The following is a 23,481-nucleotide window of genomic DNA, read 5'->3' on the forward strand; positions in this document are numbered from 1 at the left end:
TCTCCCCCTCTAGGACTGATTTTGATAACTTGCAAAATACAAAATAAAAGCTAATGTTCAATGCCCCAGCTCTTATATGCCTATATAATGCATTAGCAGAATCTTTCCTAGAAATCTTGGACATATGACTCACGATTCATTTATTAAATCTCCTGTTTGTTTAACCTACATAGTAGGCTGTAAAACATACATATTTAGTAAATAAATCACATCGCTAGTGTCACATGTATCAGTGTGTCCTAAAATAAAATAATTTTTCAAAACTGGATGTGTGATTCTACATCCCAAATAGATGTATTTACAATACGTACATCTCAAACATTTCCTTGTACCACTCTTATTGAGTAGAACCATCACATCTATTCTTTTCTTGTAACCTAAATAATTTTTCAAATTCTTATTTCTTTTATATCCAAAAGATAGTGTATTATCTGAATATATATGCAGTTCAGAAACTCGTTCTACCATTGGCTACTACTTCTTAATTTTGCTCTGCACGTCTTTTGTATTATAACCAAACGTTAACATACACCTACACTGATTTTTAGTTTGTGTATTACTTCCAGATTTCTTATTAATATTAGATTTATAGTAGAGAAAATAGGTGTATAAATCTCAGAGTGCTCATTTAAAACATGGTTACTTATATTGTGAACATGAGATGCATTATAACCCCTCTGTATAAAATCCATAGACATGTCTAAACGTTGTGTAGACATATTGTCATCCTTAGTATTGTAGTTTGCCACTCTAGTCATCTGTCCTTTTACAATGTTGTCAGCCATGAATTGAGCTGTATGCTTGATCTGTGTAGATAGTTATTACTTTTAACATACTTCTTATATGCAGACATGTCTAAAGTGCCATCTACATTCTTAATAAAAGATACAGAAATCACTCCGATCATATCCAACATTCTTCTTAAAATGTAGGAAATTGGTGGTGTTAGAAATGTACAAAAAAAATCATCAAAGGAAGACATAGAGTATCACCCTTCCATAATCAATACCTATAATTTTTACTCAATATAAACTGTCCTTATTATCCATGAGATTTACATAAACCTCTTACTGCACACATCATTGTATTTTTTAACAGATATCTATAGTTTAAACTGAGGTAGGATCACTAGGAAAAAATAAACCTTATCTTGATTTAGACTTAACTTTTTCAAACTTAATTAGACCTTGTTAATTGCTATAATTTCACAGGATGGATCCTTACCCTGATGTCTGAGCATATGAAAGAAAAAAATAGCAGCCTAGATCCAAACAATGAGTGATATTCCCGCTCAGATATTATATAAAAACTTTTTTCTTAATAAGGTATAATAGAGTCAAGCCTGAGAACATGTAATGATTGGGTACCTGTCATTTGATCAACAGCACTATAACTGAGTGATGAATATTCGAAATAAAAAACAGTGGAGCAACTGTCAGGGACAGTGACGTTTTCTTTCTTCTTCACTGTTGTATGACCTCAGAGAAGGTATATTTAAGTTGAGCTATGTGGGGAGCATACCACCACATGGAGGGTGCAGGGAGGCATGCCTCTGAAAAAAAAAAAAAAGTTATCTCTGAGGTTCAGCAATAACTGTTTCCATTGTTTTTTTTTTTTTTCATTCACCACTCAATAATAATGTCTTGGGCCTCTGCTGAAAATGGGTACCTCATGAATCAGTCGGACTTTCCCAGCAAATAAATGCAAAATAAATAAATGCTGTTTTTCGAGAGGCATGCATCTGTAGTGGTTTTCTTCTTGCCAAATTATTTGTTACATCTCTAATAACTTAGAGTAAGCTACATTAATGACACAGTTTTAGAGCTTCTACTATTATTGATAGTATAAGTGATATGGTTGCATGTATATACTCCTATTGCTATGCTAGCATCTTTTATTTTATTATGGTTAATACTTATTACTTCTATTAGGTGGGCTGACTATGCTGCTTAGAAGGCATGGTTAATACTTCCTTTTTTGTTATTTGCAGGTGCTTGATATGCTGCTTTTCGTAGCCTTTGATGCTGGTGGTACATTTAGCAATTCAGTCATTTCAGCAGCCATATTAGTGTATATTTTGTTTTCAATAACCATGGACCTTATGAAAGATTAAACAACTAACTCTGACACTATCAGATACTGTATGCTCAAAGATCCTGTAATGACATGCTCAAAAACTGTGGTTATCATCAAACAGGAACCCCTCCCTATTACAGCTGTCTGTGCACACTTTAACAAGCATGGTGCATAACTGTAACCCCACTGACTGCTGACTGCACACTACTCAGCTGACACCCAACATGGTAGGCAAATAGATGGCTGCCATGTTCAGTTCACTTAAAGTCAGAAATGCATGTCTAACAGAAACATAATGCGCCTGGTTATGCAGGTAGAACCAGAAATGACTTGCCACACTTCAAATATGATCTATGTGTGGATATGAATGCATTCTGATCCTAGTAGCTGTTCATGTTAAATGAAAACATTCTCCCGTATCTGTCCCTACCAGTGCCTTGCAAAAGCCTTGTCATTGCAGCATTAGTTACTTAATGTGGATGTAATCATTAGTTGTAAGTGTTTGACGTCACACCGGCTGGACATGTGTAAACATGTTAATAAAGCATTAATACAGTTCATATATATTATGCACTGCACAGAACAATGTTCAGTAACCAAGCCTTGCAAAGACATATAATGGCAGGGCTACGTGTGTTGTTCCATATCTGCAAAAAACTGAGCAGTGCAATGAGCAACAATGTTTTCAGGGATATATTTCAATATATAGCACATCATTAAAGTGCTTACACATAATAAAATATATTCATTGCATTATAACTTTTGCAGAATTGTTAAAATATTGCTTCCAATCATAAATGTGAGTCCTGGCTATGAGAGTCCCAAGACTGTGAAAAATAAATCGTAAGTCAGAACAAGAAAGCCCCAAACTTTTCAAATTATTCTTTGTTTGTATCCATTTTGACAGCCTATTGTATCTGTAGGCTGGAGAAGCAATTCGCCTTTAGTATTTCTCCTTAGTAAAGCAGCCCCATTGTTTTAAAATGTGTCAATATATTTCTACGTCATCTGTTAAACAAAATATTCTTGTTAAATATAACTCTGATTTCCCCTTCAAGGTTAACCTTCAATGTAGGTTCTGAAAGTAACATTCTCCATAAATTAGTACACTAAGTATTAGAGCAGCAGAAAAAATGTTCTACTTTTTGTTACAAAGTACTCAGCCTTTTGTCTGTTTTTTGACTGTTTTACTTTGCTTTTATTCTGTCGTGTCCACCTTTACCTGTTTCTGAGGTGCATACTTTTATTTGCCTGCAGTTCTGATATCTCCACTGTTATTATTAACTTTCTCTGGCTGTAGTCTGTGGGTTTCCAACTGTTTTTTGCATCTTCTATTGCACCGTGCCATTTTAGTTCTTTTCCTTTTTTGTTGTTTGCATTTATATTCTGTCTGATTTCCCTTTTCCATATGTTTTTTTATCTTCTGAATCTTATTTGACATATCACAACTTGACAGTTGTTTATATTGCTGACAGGTTCCTGGCAGCCTGGGGCTCTATTTTTGTTTAGTCTGTACATTTGTTTCAGACCTACTATTCCTCAGGTCCAGTTTCCATTGTTTTACTGTATAATACCAATGGCCAGGTATACTTATTTTTAAGCCACAAAATGGGTTTACTTCCTTTGTTTGCTTCTGTTTAATATCTTCTTATTTTTCTACCATAATTAATCCTAGGATACTCCCATTGTAGGACAATACAAACCATTTGTTGTGATTATTCCTGGTTATTGTTCTAATTCATTGCCTCAGTAATTTTTCTTTGTCTGTTTTTTACCCTGCTTTCTGTTTTACATATTCCTATTTATTTTTTACAATTTCTTTTTATAGTATGATTTCTTTTTACTTTGTTCCACCATTATACAAGCTGATACATTATTATATGCCTTATCACAGTGGCACTTACATCAAAATCTGTCATTTATCAACAGAACACATTTTGTTGAACATTTTCCTAATTCCAGTTTACAACTCTCCAGACATGTGTACATCCTACATAAACATAGGGGTGTTTAGCAAAGGCAGGCAACTGTGGACTTTTCTCATAAAGTCCATTGGTGAGCTTCCAGCCCTTGAGCTCCCTCCTTTGGGAGAAATATTCCATGGTCTCTGTTTCCTTCTGCCTATAACAACCCTTAAGAAATTGTATATTACTGCAAACTCCATCTGCAACAAAGCTGGCATTATTTCAAACCACCTGACTCAGAGATCATTTCAATCCATATCTTTCAGCCGTGATTTCACCTGTGGTCTCCATTATTGAATGTCCTAGACTTGGTAAGAACAGTTGTATATGATAAGAGTTGCTTAATTTCTTAGATGCCAACAGTTATATATTGTTTTTAATGGATGAAATTCATAGTTGTTTTTAAGTAATGTTGTAGCTTTGTATAATAGAGTGAAAATGTATTCATACCACTATCAATATCTGAAGTACCTCATGTTTGAACAGCAATGTCTGTTATGTCCTATGCAGCCTGGTTCAAAGATACATAAAATCTGTTTTTATTTTAAAGAAATCACTAACTTCCATGAAGTAGTCAACAAAGACATTTGGTCTTTCCCCTGTTAGTCTGGAGAGCTCTGAAAATGTGAGAAACCACTAACTTACAATCAAAGCTGAGTCAGGAAACAAAACATTTTTTATAAGAAATGTTCAAGAGACAAAATGCAGTCTGCTTTCTCAGAGGCAAGATAATCTGCCTGTATGTTATTTGCAGCTACTGCATGTTTTTAGTAACTAAGTGGTGGTTTCACTGCAGTATTCTATAAAAACAAGTAGGAATTAGACTTCTTAGAAGCAGTTATTCTGTTAGCAGCAATTTTTTAAACTATTTTCTTTAATTCTTCCCTGTGTAATCAATTAGCAGCATGTTTACTTAATCGTTTTTTTTTCTGTTATCTTATTTTATATTAATTTTTCGAGTTATAAAAGTTTGTGGCTGGTGTCTTATTTATTAGTTTATAAGGGTAATCTCACAGCACAGGTGTGATTTCTGACATTCACCTTTTTTAAGATAGACTGGCTGACTGGAAAAAATGTTCAAAATCTTAGATCTTACTCTGAGATTGGTCTGGTTAATGGCAGTTATGAACCATGAATACTGGTAAGGGATGCTGAAACTAGAGAAGTATCAGTAGCACCTCCTGGCATAACTGTGTGTGTGTGTGTGTGTGTGTGTGTGTGTTTGTGTATGTAACATACATTTGGTTAACTCTCGGTTAGTTTTTGTATGAACATACTAGAAGACACTTAGTAAAGGCAGGTGAAATCCTTGGTCTGTGGCACATTCATTTAAAAGTTATTTGGATGTGGCAGGTGTTAGCTATTAAGAAATCACCCTTCCAGAGATGCAGATTGTCAGGCCATAACTGCTGATTTTCACATATAAATTGGTGTCAGCAGTGTGGGAATTTAAGGTCCATACTCCTGTCCCTCACAGAGGTTTGCCATCTGCTTTGGCTGCAGGTTTCCTTTGACTAAGGCCACTGTTAAAATAACCAGGTCTTTTGAACATGTCTTCTGTGTAGGAGAAAACTGTTGGTTTCTTTTGATCTACAATTCAACTGGCTGAGTGCAGATGTCCCTACAAAATTTCATTGACTTTTACATTACATTAGTTCTCTGTCATCTGAATTTTGTTATTCTTTGTGATTTTAAAATTTCAGTTGATGAGCCAGTTACTCTCACCAGACAGTTTAGTTGTATAATTAAATATCTGGGAGCTACCTAGATTATAACTTCTGCAAAAGCATAATGCTGATTGTACCCTAGATTTATTCTCTGTAGTGGATGGGAAGACCTCTGATTTGCAGTTAGAGCTGGACTCACGATCAGATCACTTCCTCCTCTACTTTGGCCTGGAGTCGCCACACTATAGTCCCCCTAATCTTGGAATTAAAAGAATGTCATATTACTAATTGTATTACTACCAAGCCCTCCTTATCTACACTCCTTCAGTTCCTCCTTGATGATAGTGGCTGTTTTCTTGATGTCTTGGATACAGACTACAAGGAATCTTTATCTTCATCTCTTGATAAACTAGTCCCAAGTCACTTATGCCTCATCTCACGAAAGAAAAGGAAGTCTTGGTTTGACCAAAAATGCATGAGAAAAGAGGTGTGAAGGATAAAGCATTGATGGAGGATGTTTAGTCTGTAGAGTAACTAACCTGAACCAAGCTGAGATCTCTTGCAAAAAGGCAGTTTAACTACCAGGGAGACCTTAGAAATGACTGACAAACCAGCCATGCTGTTTCACGTGGTGGTCAGATTGTGCAACCACACCTGCAAAACCCTCCTCTAGCCTTATCATCTCAGGGATATGAGTTGGCCACTCACTTTTTTTGCTAAAAACATTGCCAATACCTGATCCACTTTTCCTCTTTTAAATCTCGTCAACACTACTTTGGTCACTGGCAGAGACTGTTTTTTACTTTGGATAAGGAACATATTCCTGATTATGATGAGCTCTTCACTACTGCTACTTCAGGCATATATTGTGTGACTTGTTAGTTGGATCCATGGCAATCTACACTGTCTCAAGCCACAGTGGAAGTGCTAGCTTGAATGATTTTTTAGATCTTATCCTCCTGTTTGAAAACTGTTTTTTTTTTTTATTACAGCAGTTCCAATCTTGAAAAACTGTTCTTTGGATGCTAAAGTTATTGAGAAAGAAAACTATGCAGAGCTCGAATCTCACTTGGCAGTTAATAGACTCATGATTCCTTTTCAATCTGGATCTTCCTCTAAACAAAGTACTAGAACTAATCATATCTGAGTCATGAATGATCTCCTGATAGCCAGTAACTAGATCTTCTAATCTGATTTTCCTGCCTGTTCTCTCTGTAACAATAACAACCCCGGCATCCTGATTACATGTCTTCCATCCTACTGAGAACTCTAATCTATGATCTTTTAAATCATACCTTATCAGCCATATTCAGAATGTGTGATGGCTTAAATTCCTTTCCCTGGTTTCCTTGGATTTGTGGATTAGCATAGGACTCACTATTGGGCCCTTTTCTTTTCACAGTGTCTGTGCTTCCACTAGTTGATCTTGTTAGAAGGTGGGGTTTGACATACTATTGCTATGTTGTTGACGTGAAGCTGTACCACTCCTTCTCTCAAGCCAGTATGGTGAATGTGTATTCACTCATGGATAATCTAGATAATTCACTGGTACCTAACTCTTAATCATTTAGAGCTGAACATGTCCATAACTCAGGCTATGATAGCTCAAGCTTCAGCGAGGGATTCTTCTGCTTCATTGCATTCATGTATGCTATATGGCAGCAATAATGTTTAATTTAGATGTAGCTCTTTCAAGGCTTCCTGACACTTGGGTAACAGGTGGCAACTGTTGTGAAAATGTCATGTTTCCATTTACAGAAAATCTCCAAAATCAAGCACCTGATTCTTCAAGCTGACCTCTTGATAGTTTTTATGGAATGTTCTCGTCCCACCTTATCTGCTACAATCTTCTTTACCTGGGATGGCCTGACACTGAGAATGACTGCATGCAGCTGGCATAAAGCATTGCTGCCAGGCTGATTACTTGTACATATTGCCAAATGACTCTTGTACAGATTTTGCACTGGTCCCTTGTCTGCTTATGGTGTTTGTCTGTCTATCCATGGCAAGGTCCCAACCACCTGAGGAAGCTTACAGTTATAACTGTATTGCTGTCCCCCTGGCTTTGTGTTTTCCCTCTCAGGGGCTGTTTGTGATTCTGCAGTTGCAATTGGAAACCTAAGGGTATCATATTTTTTGCATATTGTGTCACAAATATGTGGACCCTACCACCATTATATCTGAAGGAGTTTTTCACATTGGTATCTTTCTACAGATCATTAAAGATTTAAATCATATTTGAGTTGGCTTTTGATGAGGCTTGGCTTAGCAAATTTATAACATGGACTTCCTCTGTTTTACTAATGATACGGTTAGTGTAGCAGAATTGTTTACCTTTTGTTTGTATTCTCACATTTATTTTTCTTCCCTTCCAGTTTGCAGTATGATGCGTTTCTTGGCAGAAGTACTGATTTAGATTTATTATTTACTTTTTTGTTCATTCTCCGTGTTGATTCAACTTCATGTTTTTGTGTTTTTATTACTATCTGTGCCTTACAATAAGCACCTTAATATTACTGATGCTGAAGCATTTTCCTGCTCCTCACTGTTACATTCTAAAGGTACCACATCTAAGTCAGTCATAATTTCATAATTAAAATGTGTAATCTGATTAATATGATATTTATTCTTTTTGTATCTCTTCCATCTTTCTCTGTAATAGCTCATAATATGGGACTGTATCTAATAATTCTTCAGTGTTGCTGCTGTGCATCTGCAGCTTTCTTTAATTAACAATTTGCATAAATACTCCATAATCCGCATAATTACTCCATAAATTCCTATCAACAATATGTCTAAATAAGACATTTCTGGTTTATGAATTTTCTCTGAGAAGTATAAACCTGCATTATTATGATTAACTTACTACAGCACTTTCAAAAAAAAGGTTTTAGCACTTCCACAGAAATAGAAATGCATATATAACTTAAATAATATTTTGAACCAGTCTATATTCTAAAGATGCTTTTCTCATATTATCCCATATACTTGTTTTGGCCAGTAATGGCCAAGTTTCTTACATTTTAAGATATAATGGCAGGGATTCATGAGCAATCGCTTGGCTTCGTGTGAAGCCTGCACAATGTTTACATGTTAGTTCTATGAGTAGCATTGTTAATTGCACACATACATGCTGCTCATCATACATACACAAATACAAACAAGTTTCCATGGCCAGCAATAGTGTTGGCCAGGAAATTGTTTTATGCAGCATGAACACACACAGTGAACAAACAAGCTTGCCTATGTAGAAATCTGTTAAATGTATGTGTTCAAACAGCACAAAGAGCTACATAAGGCAAATAATGCAAGCTGTACACAGGCCGAGACAGTTTACTGAATGTACTTTGCATATATATCAAACATATTAATACAGAAATAAGTAAGAAGGTAGGGAAAACGCAGAGGCAACTACAAGACATGGGTTATCAGACAGAAAAAGTGTACTGAGGACAATGGGCATAGAAATCAAAGAGATGTATGCAGACGAATGTAAGGGGAGAGTAAATGTTCAAAATCTAGTAAGACAAAAGTATAAAAACAAATCAGTATACACAAGTTATAGAAGCTACTTCAAAGGACGAGCTTTTAAGTAAGGTTTTATGGGAGCGCTATTATTCAGACCTGGTAAACTGTCTGCTTGTAATCTTAATATCCATCTAAGTTCACACTGCTCTGTCAGGTTCTTAAGATCACCTAACCATAAACTTTGTTGTATACATTCAATAACTCTAAAACTAAAAATACGAGTATTATCATATTCAATTATATGTTTCGCTAGAGCACTTTGTTTTGCATCTCTGTTTCTTATAGCTGCTAAATGTTCTCTAACACGTTCTCTTTAACAGCTTCCATAAATGCTTACTTAAAAGCTCATCCTTGGAAGTAGCTTCTACAACCTGTATATACTTTTATATTTTATAAGTACTGTCACTTTAAGGATGACTATGTTTAATTAGATGATATGATTCACCTGTTGTAATAGTGAATTGCTTTAGTATTTAAGTGTATGTGATTATGTCATTGGTGATCTGATGAAGCACCTATTTATGGTGTGAAAGTGCTTAACATTAAATAAACATTTGTTAGTTTTACCTGCCGTGTTTCTCCATTACATTTTGTTTTACTGTGAACTTGTCATGATTTTGGTGTTTTCTGGAGTTAATTCACAGTGGCACTTCTTTTATCATTTATCTTGATAAGTCATACTTTACAAATAGTACTAGCTATGTTCAAAGCCTAGGTTTTGTTGTCATGATATAAGAAATTTGTATTTTCTTATGTATACTACATTCTGTTTACTTTATACTTTATTGATTATTGTAATTCATGCATTAAAATTTACTGTTAGTCATGGAGCTTTTCTTCCCGGGCCTCCACTGAAAAAGGACCTGTGTTCAGTCGGACTTCCCCAGTAAGCAAATGTTAAATAAAAAAATAAATAAAATAGCTGACTGTAGTTAGTCTCTGACTTACTGTATTTCATAAGTGTAACATTTAGCTGTATTTTGTTCCCATACTATACAATGGTGAGTTTTTTATAAGGACAATGTACAGTGTTTTGCTAAACAGTATGAACAGCTGGATTAATGTGGTTTATCAGTTACAGTTCCATCTTGGTGCAGATGTGCTTGGTGTTTGACTGTAGCCTGTAATTCTTATGTCAGGCTTCCTAATGAAATGTTGACTATTGAAATGATGAGTACCAAAAAGTGAAGAAAAAAAGACCAAGCACACAGGAGAAGAGCAAATCTCGAAAATTGCTCTTCTCCTTAAATAAACTTCTTTGTGAAGGAAGGGCAATCCCTCCCCTGCACCCCTGAACTTATATGTACCAACTCCAAGATCACTACACCTTGGAGAAAAGGGAATGATCAGAGATACAGCATCTTGGACTTATCATATGTACGTCCACTGTTTCAGCCATTCAGTCTCCATATTTTGGGACTGACTCTAACAAGTCCCAACATTTCAAATGGTTACCTTTCTGTCTGCTATACTTGTTCTTGCGCTCCTCTGTTGAAACTGCTCTTTATGTTGCTGTAAAAAACAAGCCCTCATGCTGTATTTCACTACACAATCATGGATACTCCTCTCCCCACTGCAGTTTTTATGTATTTGTTTTTTAAGTGGATGTGAGGAAGGGACCTTTGTAGTGCAAAAATGCAAAGGGACAAAGTATGCATTATTCTAAATGCAAATGGACAACACGTATCAAATTTACTTATGTACATAAGATGCTTACTTTCTCTGTGATGCTTTGGCAAGTATTCAGTATGAACGCTTCTTATTACTCTCACCTGGAGAATGTTCACTTCCTTAGTTTTGTTTCAGTGAGTTATTACTCAGGCTCTGATCACATGACATAAGAGATCTATTTTCAGTCATTTTATTGCAGTGTTCTCCTTAACATCAGGGCATATAATCTTTATGTGAGGCAAAAATTGCTCTATAAGAGTGTCCAAAATTGCTCAGTCTAAAAGAGTAGTCTGCTTTTGAGTGCAGTGAGGGGACACAGCACATGTTTCTTCATCTTTTACCTACATCTGCAACAACACAAATAATTATCCAAAAACCAAAGCTATCCAAGAAAACATATTTTATGACAGTTAATAACAGGGTCCTATCATGAAAAATGAAAAAAAAAATTGGAAGGATAGAAAGAGAAGATGGGACCTACTTGCCAAGCTTAGAAATAAATCTAATTAACAGAGTCTGTGACCATGAATATAAGGGGTTTATGACATTTCGTCAAATGGATATTCAGCGAATAGCCATTCATCGAATATGTATATATCAAAGCTGTTTTAAAGTGAACAGCAGATTTTAACTAGGGAACATAAGTTGTTGGCCAACCAAGTAAAGGCAAAAAATAAATAAAACTTAAAACCTGCCAGTATGGGGTCGATGCCCCCCCCACACCCCCCCCCAACTAAATATACCAACTCTGAGATCGCATGACAATGAGGAAAAGAGAAAATTCCAGATGGTGGCCAACTGCTGGTTTGCTCTAGTTAAAATCCACCATTTGCTGAAGAACAGCTTCGATAAATAGGTATTTGATAAATAGGTATTCACTGAATAGCCATTTAACAATATGTCATAGACCCAAATATAAGTGCATTTGTTTTGTTATCACTCTGGAACAGCATTTTAGAAATTCATTGTCCGAAGTCAGGTAACATTCTCAGAAATGTAATATGCCTCCCTCCAAGGGCATATATGCAGTACAGAGTGGGGTCCCCTGCTGAATGAAGTCTGTGTTCTTTATGTTCACAAAACAGGTTTCTTAACATTCTGTAGACACAAACGACCCACGAATAGTTACAACAGAATACAAACGCTCCACATTTTGGATTTCTTCATTCATTTTCTTTCACTCAAGCCTCTTGAACAACTTGGAAATAATATCAAAGTTTTACCAGCATGCCAAAGCATTTTCTCCTCTGGCAACTTTCCTGCAGTTATTTTATTTCTAGTTAGAATTTAAAACAATTTCAAGAAAATTTCCCTTCTACATCCTGATTCCGAATCAGAAGGTAAAACATCATTTTGATGCCATATAATGAAATGAACATGTTGGGGTAGGGGATATAGCCATGATGCATTTCAGTAATCCTGTGCTCTCATGATAAGCCTGCCACTGCAGCCTGTATTGGTAAAACTGTTAACAATGCTCTCCTTCACTGGCTTTAACATTGTTCTTGTTGTTACTTAAAATCTAATCTTATAGGTTTATAGATTAGTAACAGGCTAACTGTCCTTATGAACCATTTTAATCCTAGCCAGTTACCTCATGTGAGAATCAAAGCCTGCACCTTGGGTCTGTAAGGTAAACACCTTAACCATTATACCAACTTTGCTTGAGCATCTTTCAGCAGCAGTTGATAAACTCTGTTCTTTCTGAATTGTGATGCCCAAAAGATGAATGCTGCCACAATTGTTGTTTGAATGATGACAGGTGCTTTCTACTTCATAACACGTATACTGTTCAAACCCAGCTGATATTCCAAGTGCATCAATGTTTGTACTGCACATGACTCTACCCCACACATACACACACACACACACACACACACACACACACACACACACACACACACACACACACACACACACACACATACTCCAAGTGCATCAATGTTTGTACAGCACGACTCTACCACACACACACACACACACACACACACACACACACACACACACACACACACACGCACACACACACACACACACACACAGGCATATATCTTGGTGAAGATGTTGTACACCTTGCGTTAATACCTTGACTGAAGCTAATACAGACTGACAGAAATTATTAAGACTGGCTCTACTACCAATCCCTTGAAAACTAAAAAAAATGCACTTAAAACTTAACAAGCAAGCTCTGAATAGTACTATAAGTGAACTTTTACTACTCTCCTTCCAGTCATCATTATTCTCTGTGGTCTCAGGCAGCAGCTTGGATTTGTTCAGTTATTTATTTTCCAGCACACAAGCCCCTTAATTACCTGAGAAGTACTGTAAAAAAGTTACTGTCATACCAGACCATGATCCCTGACCCCCCCCCCCCCAGAGCTATCCAAGGACTGGCCAATCATCACCCCAGTTTCCATAAAGATTTTATTTCCCATTAGTATATGAAACAGTAAGACATAAAAGTTCCTTTCTACATTCCAAGTCTTAACCTCCTAACCTCAACATAAACACCTGTTTGCTGCTGTACAATGAATCAAACATACTTGGGCAGGGGCTACTCGATGCATTTCAAGTTATGTTGTTTGTCTGTCTATTTCAAATAACAACAATACCCACATAGTCTGCATTTGTAATGCATATAGAAAAACTGCTAAAAATTCCAAATAGTGTCCCTGCATTGATGCTAAAATAACTCCTGGTCTTATTAATACAAAATATCATCCATATTTTGGGCCCATACATTTATTTTAGAGTTAACAGTACCCTTACTGTGGAAGAACAGATGCAGAGAACTTGCACTGTTTACATCTATCCAGCTATATACAATCTTAGTTTAACATTTTGCAGTCAGAATTTTACATCTGTGCTTTAATGTCTAAACTGGCAGCAATATGTACCTGCAAACAAAGATGTACTTGTAATCAGAACATTTATGCACAGGTCTTTCACTTTGTGCATGTATTTCATTATTCCTTTTTGATGTTTTTTTCTGCTATATCTCATCTTAGTGCCAGTGAAATGATAACAACATTTGAAAATCATGATTTTATGAGATTGGGAAGTAAGAAAGACAGTGAGGTTTACATCTTCAAACAGGCAAAATGGCAGTACAATATAAACATTTACTTGTACAAAACTTGATTATAACTAGTGGTCTAAAAAGCTTTGGCCTGTTTTATTATTTTTTATTTACTTATTTATTGATTTATTAATTTATTTTACTGAACACAAAGCTTTGTCTTACATGTTATCTTTAGCTTAGACAGAGAGGTTACTAAGAGTTAAAAATAAGGGACATCACTGTGAGTCAGTGTTAGAGTCTTTTGTTTGATCAAATACAAAAACCACAACCATTGCCTTTACTTTATAAAACTCAGACATACTGATACAGTGTTTTCCAGGCAAAAGAAAAAAAAGACACTCTAATAAACTCCTAAAGTAGAACAGTTTAGAAAAATGACCATGCCAATTAAGTTTATTTATATGAATGCTTGTTACTATATATGTTTTTTTTTTTTGTTTTGGTGAGTCCACAACACATCTTAGTTGAACATGAATTATATAAAAGTTAAAATAATTAAGCACTCAGGCACTGTTAACAACCAAGAATCACTGATTCTCACAGCAAATGAGAACCCCTCATCCTGTGTATTCTAATCATTTTATTATCTATTGGATAAACTTGAGATTCTTCAATAGCAACTCCTTTTTTTCTTACCCTACCTATTTTATTGATTTCCTTGTGTTTGTCCCATAAATTCAATTCAGAGTGTTCATTGCATTGCTTCTTCACCTGGACTGTTTCAGTAACCCACCACTTTTCCTGATAAATAAAGGCACGTCTATATGGCTCCCTGAGTAATCCGTTTTGCAAGTCCTGTGTTGTTATATACTGGTAATTAAGATATCTTTATCTCTTCACAGCTAGTATAAACTTTTGCTATAAGATCATGAAAAGTGGAAGGTATTAATTTTGTTGTAGGCAAAATTACATAATTTCTTGCCCAAACTATGCTACTTCATCAAACAGGCTATTCTAGTCACCTTCTTTGTTCTCTGTGAAATAATACTTCCCCATACCCAATGCCATCCAGCTTGTATCCTCAAATTGTGCTTGTATTCATTGACAGTTAATATTTTGCATGTAGCTGGGTCTAAACCATATTAATAATTTATTATTTTGTTCTTTCTGTCATTGATGCACATGCAGATTTAGTAGGTGTTTATTTTATTACATTTTTATTTTCATCTACTAATTCTGATATGGCATATGTGCCTGGTGCTGAAACACAGACTAGTCAAATGGATAGATGGCTTAAAATAAAATAAAATCCCTTAATAGTAAAAGGTAATCAGTTTACAGAAACATCCATAAATGCTTTTCTGCTCATCTCTAAATTCTGACATGGTTAGTCACATAGATTAATTATTTACTGTGCTTTGTCTCCTTCATGCAGATTCTCACTAGAAGAACCCCTGCCCCCAGTATGCCCATGTGATGACTCATTTTTTCACTGAGTGTGACCTTCTCAGCTATACAGCACTGGTTCCTGCAAGTGTTCAGGCATTTGATAACAGAGCTGAGTCCATGTTCACATGTTAAAGAGGAGATGATAAGAGTTATGTAGGATGGTTAGACATCTTGTGTTGTATGGCATCATTGCACATTAGGAAAACATTCTCCACTATTATCATGTCTCTGCTATGCTGTTCTGTCCATTACTTAGAATCTTCTGACACAAACAGTGACTAATTTTTACACTGGTCATTAAAGTGCTTTTGCTGTTTAGTTATGTAAAGGTTTGTCTTCTGCCTAACTCATGGATGATTACTTAAATACCTTGTACTATTCCTTCTCTTCAGCACAATTATTTCATCATGACAATAACATGTTTCCAGTGTCCAAGCTCCCAGATCCCATTTTGGTCAACTGAATTATTGGAGGATACTGTATTATTATATCAGATTTCTTGTTTTGAAAACATATGTAGAAATTCATTTATTGTCCAGTTCATAGGAAACTCGTTTTTCTTTTCTTTTTTTAATATCTTTATTAACACATTTTATATGGAATCTTCAGTGCATATTGAATTATGAAAAGGAAAACAATTCTTTACAAACATTTTTTCATGCATTATACAAATATGGTTTCTGCCTTAACAATTATTATTCAACTTAACATTACATAAATTGCTCGAGTCCTGCCTCTTCCAACCTGAACATTATTGTTTGTGAGAGCATGCGCGCTTGTGTGTATATGTGTTCATGTGTGTGTGTGTGTGTGTGTGTGTGTGTGTGTGTGTGTGTGTGTGTGTGTGTGTGGGTGGGTGTGTTAACACAAAATGTAGCATTGCTGTAACTTGTTTTTACTGGACCTTTCCTCCCTGGGCCTTCACTGAAAAGGGGTCTAAGCATGGCCTAGTCAGATATCCTCAGTAAGCAATTGCAAATAAATAATACAAAAAATAGTAGCAAACAGTTCTGTTAGTACTGCTTGCTTCAACTAATTGCCTACAATTAAAACTGCTGAAATAAAACTTACAATATCAAACAGGCTTGTCAGACTTGAATTCTATTGCTCTATCCAAAGATTTTTCCCTTGCTGAATTTCAGTTTCTTATCTTCACTCTAGGCAGCTCAGGATGTGGCCACATAATGCAAAATCCTGTCACTGTAGCTCTCTGCTTTGAATGCCCCAACTATTATAATGAATAAACTCCGCTACTCTGCCTTATTTATCAGCACTGCTCCTCCAGAATTCACTTCATGCCTTCTTACAATATCTTAAATTATTTTAATTGCTTTACAATATCTATCTATGTATCAATCTTTCTGCTTTTCTTTACTTTGCATAATTTCAGAGTAACGAATACCATGGACATAAAACCAAGTGCAAGTAGTTGAAACAAAGGAGATCGATGGCTTCCACCAATAATTAGTTGGCTCCTCCTCCCCACCCGTATGTTTTTTCTTCCCCATTACTTGGACGAGCTTAATTATGATGACATATCTGCAATGTATACAACACTAAAATTGTAGTAAGTAGAACTCTGACTATAAGCCTGGAGATATTACTTCCATCCAGTTTAACAATTCTGCAACCCAATAGTTTCTGCAGCCTTGCAATCTCTCTCTCGATATACCTTGGCCAGCACATTTAAAAGTACTGGCAAACATACTTCCTTATACTCAACAGGCTGAATAGCACTTAAAATCATCTGTAATGCAAATTAATTGAGCAGTAAGAACTAGCACTTAACCTTAGACAAACAAATATATTTTTGCTGCAGAAGTTTTTTTTTTCAGTCACCTAATGCAGAAATCAAGCTCTAAATTCCAGAAGTTTCTTCTGAAGTGTAGTGGGGATCTCTGCTTCCTGAGGTACTTATATCATGTCTATCCACCTGGTAGGCATGATGATTATGCTAATTAGGTTTCAGCTCATTGTTGTTTCTGAATTACTCAATTTGCAGGAAGAGACATCCTGCTAAACCTCATACAGGCATCTCTTAAATGTCTTGCACACATCTGGGTCCCTGCAGACACCAATACGCACATGGGGTCCATGCCATGCTTTCAGGAGGAAATGAAAGTCCATATTTGACCAAATATACATAGGGTTACTGTAGTGCCTGATAATTTCACAGCATACACAGGGATTGAGAACTACCATATGTCATACCTTAAAGTAACATTATGAACCATAGTAATACTATACTATATTTTCTGAGTTTGCCATGCATTGCGCAAATGAGTTGCCCATTTATGCCTATCAGACCATAACAGACGGGACACATTATGTCTGATTTAATAGCCAGTTCTCTGACACTTTCCTTGAGATTTTTCAAAGTGAGACATTCTGGCTGGAGAAGGACAGGAAAGTGCTCCTTTTAGACTACAGATGTAGTGTGAGGAGGAGTCAAAGATGTTTCTTTACCTCCTCCATCAGGATTACAGCCAGAAGCTTCTACCAGACATATGAAAATGCATCAGTATAAGACTGAAGCCTGGGATAGGTTAGACAAGTATGTCACCCATGCATCTGGCATACATGGGAAAATAGTGCCTTCACCATGGTCTATATTATAATCTCAAAGTTACGGAACATCGAATACAATATAGTCAACACCATATTAACAGAGTTCCGTAACTTCTAAAATTAAAAAAAAAAACATCAAATACTTACCCTAATGGGTTTAAGCAGGGGGGCAAGCCCCCCCCTGCACCCCCCCGCTACTTAAATATACCAACTCCAAGATTGCACTTTAACGTAGTATGGTGCGGAAAGGGAAGATTTCCCTTTCCTACACTGTAGCGCGATCTCGGAGTTGGTATATTTAAGTAGTGGGGGGTGTGGTGGGTGCACAAGGCCTTGTTCCCCTGCCTACACTTGTTATTTTTTTTGTTCTACAAATATTTTTATTGTGTTTCGATTGTTTAATAGTTTGATGCATAAAGTTCGATGTTTATGCATTCGAACTATTAAACATTCGAGATTATAATATAGACCCCCTTCACCATTTATGTGACATGAGGTAACACAGTCCTGACCTCTTTGGCAGATAGGAAGATGAATTTAAAGAGCAGGTTCTACCTATGTACTGTAGGTGCTACCTATGTACTGTAAGAGTTTTTTTATGTTAGGTACACTTCTAAACTGGCACTGCATGCCATGCAGAACTATTACACTGTGATCTCTTTTACATGTATAGCCCCTGGAGATATCAAAAGAAATAGCAGCTGCACAAGAAAAGACTAGATCACCTAAGAGAACACCTACAATTTCTTGTTTTCAATATTAACAATAATAAGGATTCTGTTAGATGCACTTCTTGTTTATTATTTCATTTATTTCATTGTATTGTATATAGCAGCACAATGACCTGTACCATTCCCATTGGCAAGGCCTGTCATACTCCCACAGGGCCCCCACCATCATGACCAAGACCAGCACATTTGTGTCCCAGCTTTCCTCAGTTGCCTCCATACCACCTACCCTACCTGCACCATCTGTGTCAGGTAGCCCTGCATGGGGGCTGATCTGCACCATCTGTGTCAGGTAGCCCTGCATGGGAGCTGATCTGCACTATCTGTGTCAGGTAGCCCTGCATGAGAGCTAGTCTGCACCATCTGTGTCAGGTAGCCCCGCATGGAGGCTGGTACACTGGTACCCACTAGTAACCACTGCAAGGGGAGGTGACACCTTTCTCACTTACTGATATTATAAAAAGGAGGTCAGATGCCCAATTTGGCCAAATGGTGAACCTTCTCTGGCAAATCATTGAGTCACAATTCTGACTAGCACTGTTCCACCATCTGAAAGCTGGCCCAGTAGTGGCATTACGCAGGGTGGCGAGTAATTGTCCCTCACCTTGGTGTTCCCCTCCCTGTAATGTCCATCCCCACCCCATTGGTTGTTCAGTCCTCCCTCACCATTGATTTCCCTCAGTTTGTCTGATGCCTCTTTCACCACTGTGTTCCCCCTCCTTCACTATGTTACCACATACCCTGTCAGTCATGTCTGTCTTTCCCTGCTACCTAACCTAATCCTCTTACCTTCCTCTTACCTTCCTCTTACTTTCCTTGCTTCCTTCCTTAATATACCCTTTTCTTCATAAATACAAAATAGGCACCTGCCCCCCCAAAAAGTCTTTCCTTCCCTCCCCACCTCCAAACTGCTCATTCTATACTTGCTCACTTCCTGTTCTAACCTCTGCTTACCTCCTCTTTTCATCTCTTTCCTATACTCCCATTTCCAACCTTTAATCTGGTCAACAAAATCTAAAAAAAAATACCTCGCACTTGGCCCATGTAGAACTTCCAAAGCATTTATCTTTTGTGATTGCTTTGTGTACAATAAGTCAAGAAGAGCACCTTCAGTGCTCAATACAACCAATACAACCAATACAATATTGGTTCAGTACAACCAATGAAGAATAGCCCTGCTCATTGTATAGCAGTGGTTGTGTAGAACCAGTCATTGTCACCTGCCATGTAAACTGGTCTCAGCTGCTATTGGCCTCACAGATGAGCTGGGCGTCACTGCACAGCAGTGTGCAAATATGAACTAGGCTAAAGCTGCCACCTTAAGAGTGACTGCTTCCATAGCTTGGTTTCTAAATGGATTGCTTGGTAGAATACAAAAAAGAGGGTGGAGGGCTCATTACCACACAGGGTGGATTTTTTTTTTTTTACTTTTTTGCTACCAGTCCGCAAATGAAAAACAATCATGTGCTTCAGTGATATCTTCAGTGTGACTACTTCCATGTCTCAGCTTGTAAATGAAGTGGTTTGTAAAGTCAAAATAAATAGGGTTGTGGGTTCAGTAGCCCTCAAGGTTGTATGGGTGGTGTTTTTGTGACATTTACATTAAAGTATAGGTACAGTGATCTGACTCTGCTATCTTAACTGCCTTTATCTGATATATCTTAACTTTTCTGTACCCCACCTATCATGCCTGTTTTTTTCTTTTTTATACTTCAGTTACTTGAGATTGATATATATTTTTTTTTTGTGTGTGTGTGTATGTGTGTGTGTGTGTGTGTGTGTGTGTGTGTGTGTGTGTGTGTGTGTGTGTGTGTGTGTGTGTGTCTGTCTCTCTTATACCCCTTTCATTGTCTTTTACATCCTCCATTGTGCCAACAACTCCCTTTGCAGTCTTGTGTAAATTATATGTTTGTGTATGTGTCTCTCTTAGCTATTCTAATCTCCTGCCATAGCCATACTTCCTTTAGTAACTTACACAACTATCTTCTCTGCATGTGTATTCACTGATTAAAAAACAGATCAGTAAAAAACATTATGACCAACTGTCCACATGGGACATAGGTTTACGTTAACCATCATAGATGCTCACACTGACTGCATGACTGTTCGTGCCTCACTGCTGCCACAACATGGTCCGACACAATCTTCCTGCTGGTTCCTATGGTGGCCATGATGAGTGCTCATCACCCACACTTGCCTGGCTGCATACATTCTTAATAAGCCTCAGGGCTCGTCACAAATGCATAGTAAACAGAATCATGTTGACTGAGATCATGCCCATGGCATTTATGAATGTCCAGGATAATGACAGCTTGTCAGATGGATAAAGAAATAGAAATAGGGACAATTGATACTTATCTTCTGTGATGATCAATGGTCTATTTTAAGGAGAAGAGTATAAAGAATATAAAGTTAATTTGGCAAACTACAAACAAAGAGCATGTGACCTTGCTGTCCCCCAAAATAAATGACTTAACCAACAACACCAAGCACATGTGCTTGGTGAAGGAAATTAACTAACACAACTTCCAGATTAGGGCTAAAAACATTTTATCAGCTTATGTCTGTAATAGCCATTCAAGAACATGATAGAGGAAGATGACTGAAGAGCAAACGGAAGGTGGATCTGTCTTGACAGATACTGTCTTCTGCAGACATTTTGCTTCTGAACTATAAATCCTTTTACTCCCTGCTGTGTCCTGCCAGTACTCTGCTTCCAAAAGCAGTACATCAGCCACAGACAGCTAAGGTCAAACAGTCAAAGGTCAAAATAAAAGAGTAATAATACACAAAATATTAATTTTTTCAGACAAGTTACCATTCACAAAAGGAAAAACAATTCTTTTAGCAAAGCACACTGAAGTGCTTCTTGTTAGTACACAACTAACATCATAATAAACAACATATATATAGTTGATCTACAATATCACTCTCGTGCCTTTTTTCAAGAGTACTTTAGAATTAATCCGTGTAAAAAAACAAAACTACTTGTCACTCATTTCATTCAAAAGCACATTTAAATACAAGAAAGTTTTACTAAACTGCATGACAGACCAAAATAAAAAAAAGATTAATCATATTAGATTATATAACCCATACAGTTTTGGTTCCATTAAAAAAAAACATTTTATGACACTAGGAGTAGCACTTTACTTTCTAAAAATGTTTTAATCTCACTGCAAAGAGATTAAGGTTAATATATTGTAAGAGCTAAAGTTAAACTGTTATTTACAGCTATGCAGTAAAACATACCAGTAGTGACTGCACACAGCTCATCAGCTTTCAAGGTTAAGTTTAGCAAGGACTGAAAGGGATACATGACTTTACTTTCTTGATATACGATGTCATGTTTTCTACATTTATGATAACACAACCATGTTTAACAAATCATGGTGTTTTCTCTCTACATAAATAATTTTTTAACAATTCCTTATGAATACTGTATTAGATATAATTTTCTTTCAGCAAAACCAGTGCAAACGCCTATGTGTGTATTCTGGTCCAGATGAGATGATATGTAATTCAGCATTATAACTATTCTGCTTGTTCACATCTTGTCTCTTTATATTTTGCAATTTTTATGTAATTATCTATTATAGAATTCTGCATATGATGGTCCACTCTTTTCCCAGAAAATTATGTCAATGCACATAATAACATACAGCATGAATTTACAGCTGTTAAACTTCAAACTAAGTAATTTATTGCCTTTTATATCCCCTTTAGAACATACTTCTAGGGGCACTGCAGTTTTTCTTAGTACTAACAGCTGTTCATCTATCCTTCACTACTTTTGTAAACAAAGATTCTGCAGGTAAACATAAAAGTCCTTACCATTATGCTTTGCTTACAGCCCTTATCTGTTTTCAGTAAGTTCATTTCCCACAACAGAAAAATCAAAAAAGCAAATCCAGTATGGAAATGGCAAAGGCATCCATACAAAATCCTGTTGAAGGAACATTGAAGTTGTTAGGCGAGGTCCACTTCAACAGTAGTCGTGGTGATGAGTACAAGTTAGAAAGTGTTCCATTTATAGATGCATGAAACCCACAAATAGATCCTAAGAGAGAGAGAGAGAAGGCAGGCAGCTGACCACTGATAACAATATGCTGCCTTCTGTCCAAGTAAATGTATTAGAATGGCATTAATATGAGCGGTAAAGATCCACATTTAATCTTTTAATAGCATTTATATTTCTTTAGTATAAAAAACAAAGGATCAAAAGGAATTCTTGCAGTGAGCAGATGAGAAATACATGTCAGTGTCAAGTTGTTATGACGTAACACAACAGCACACGGAGTTAGTTAGCAACAAGTATTCTGGGCAGCTATTAAGATGCATTTAAAAAATGATTCTTAAAATATTGTCATAAAGTTTTGTTCTTCCCTCAGCATATGTTTCTTCTATATAAGGAGAATATTTGTTTTGCTTATCCACTGTTTCAGCTGAAAGTCAGCCTGTGGTTGATGAGAAATTTTTGTACATTCTTCAGAATCATCTTCTAAGTTTCCTGCTGCTGCCATAAAACATAATTGCAAATTGTATATTCCTGTTTTGTACTGTTTCTTAGCAGAACACATCTTATGACAATTTATTTCTCATATTATTTTATTATCGCCCATGTAATCATTATTGAGAGAAAAAATGCTTAAAGAGAAAATCTTTATTCAAATCAGTAAAAGGTGTTACAAGATGGTAACAAAATGTTAAGAAACTCAAATAATACCCACCCCTCAGAGTTTCATTCAAGGAATGTATCAGTACTGTTAAGAAATGTACCTTTTAATGTTTCTTGTTAGTTGGCTCTC

The 23,481-nt window shown here is 36.4% G+C and overlaps 1 protein-coding gene across 10 annotated transcripts in view; it reads right to left on the minus strand.

The window, feature by feature from the left end:
* LOC122795548 (muscular LMNA interacting protein) overlaps positions 1–22,706 on the minus strand; it is a 2,709,240-nt gene extending 2,686,534 nt beyond the window's left edge. For 5 of the 10 annotated variants that reach the window (XM_044063765.1, XM_044063761.1, XM_044063762.1 and 2 more), the window contains exon 1: positions 22,508–22,692. In XM_044063765.1, coding sequence (XP_043919700.1) covers positions 22,508–22,552 — 45 coding nt within the window. In that variant the 5' untranslated portion in view covers positions 22,553–22,692. Of the gene's footprint in view, positions 1–22,507 lie in introns of all 10 variants that reach the window. The other 5 variants (XM_044063766.1, XM_044063760.1, XM_044063771.1 and 2 more) reach the window with 4 other exon arrangements.
* Between the last annotated feature and the right edge of the window lie 775 nt (positions 22,707–23,481).

Source organism: Protopterus annectens, chromosome 2.part2, assembly GCF_019279795.1.
Source record: "Protopterus annectens isolate FY-2018-M chromosome 2.part2, PAN1.0, whole genome shotgun sequence".
Lineage (NCBI taxonomy): Eukaryota > Metazoa > Chordata > Ceratodontiformes > Protopteridae > Protopterus > Protopterus annectens.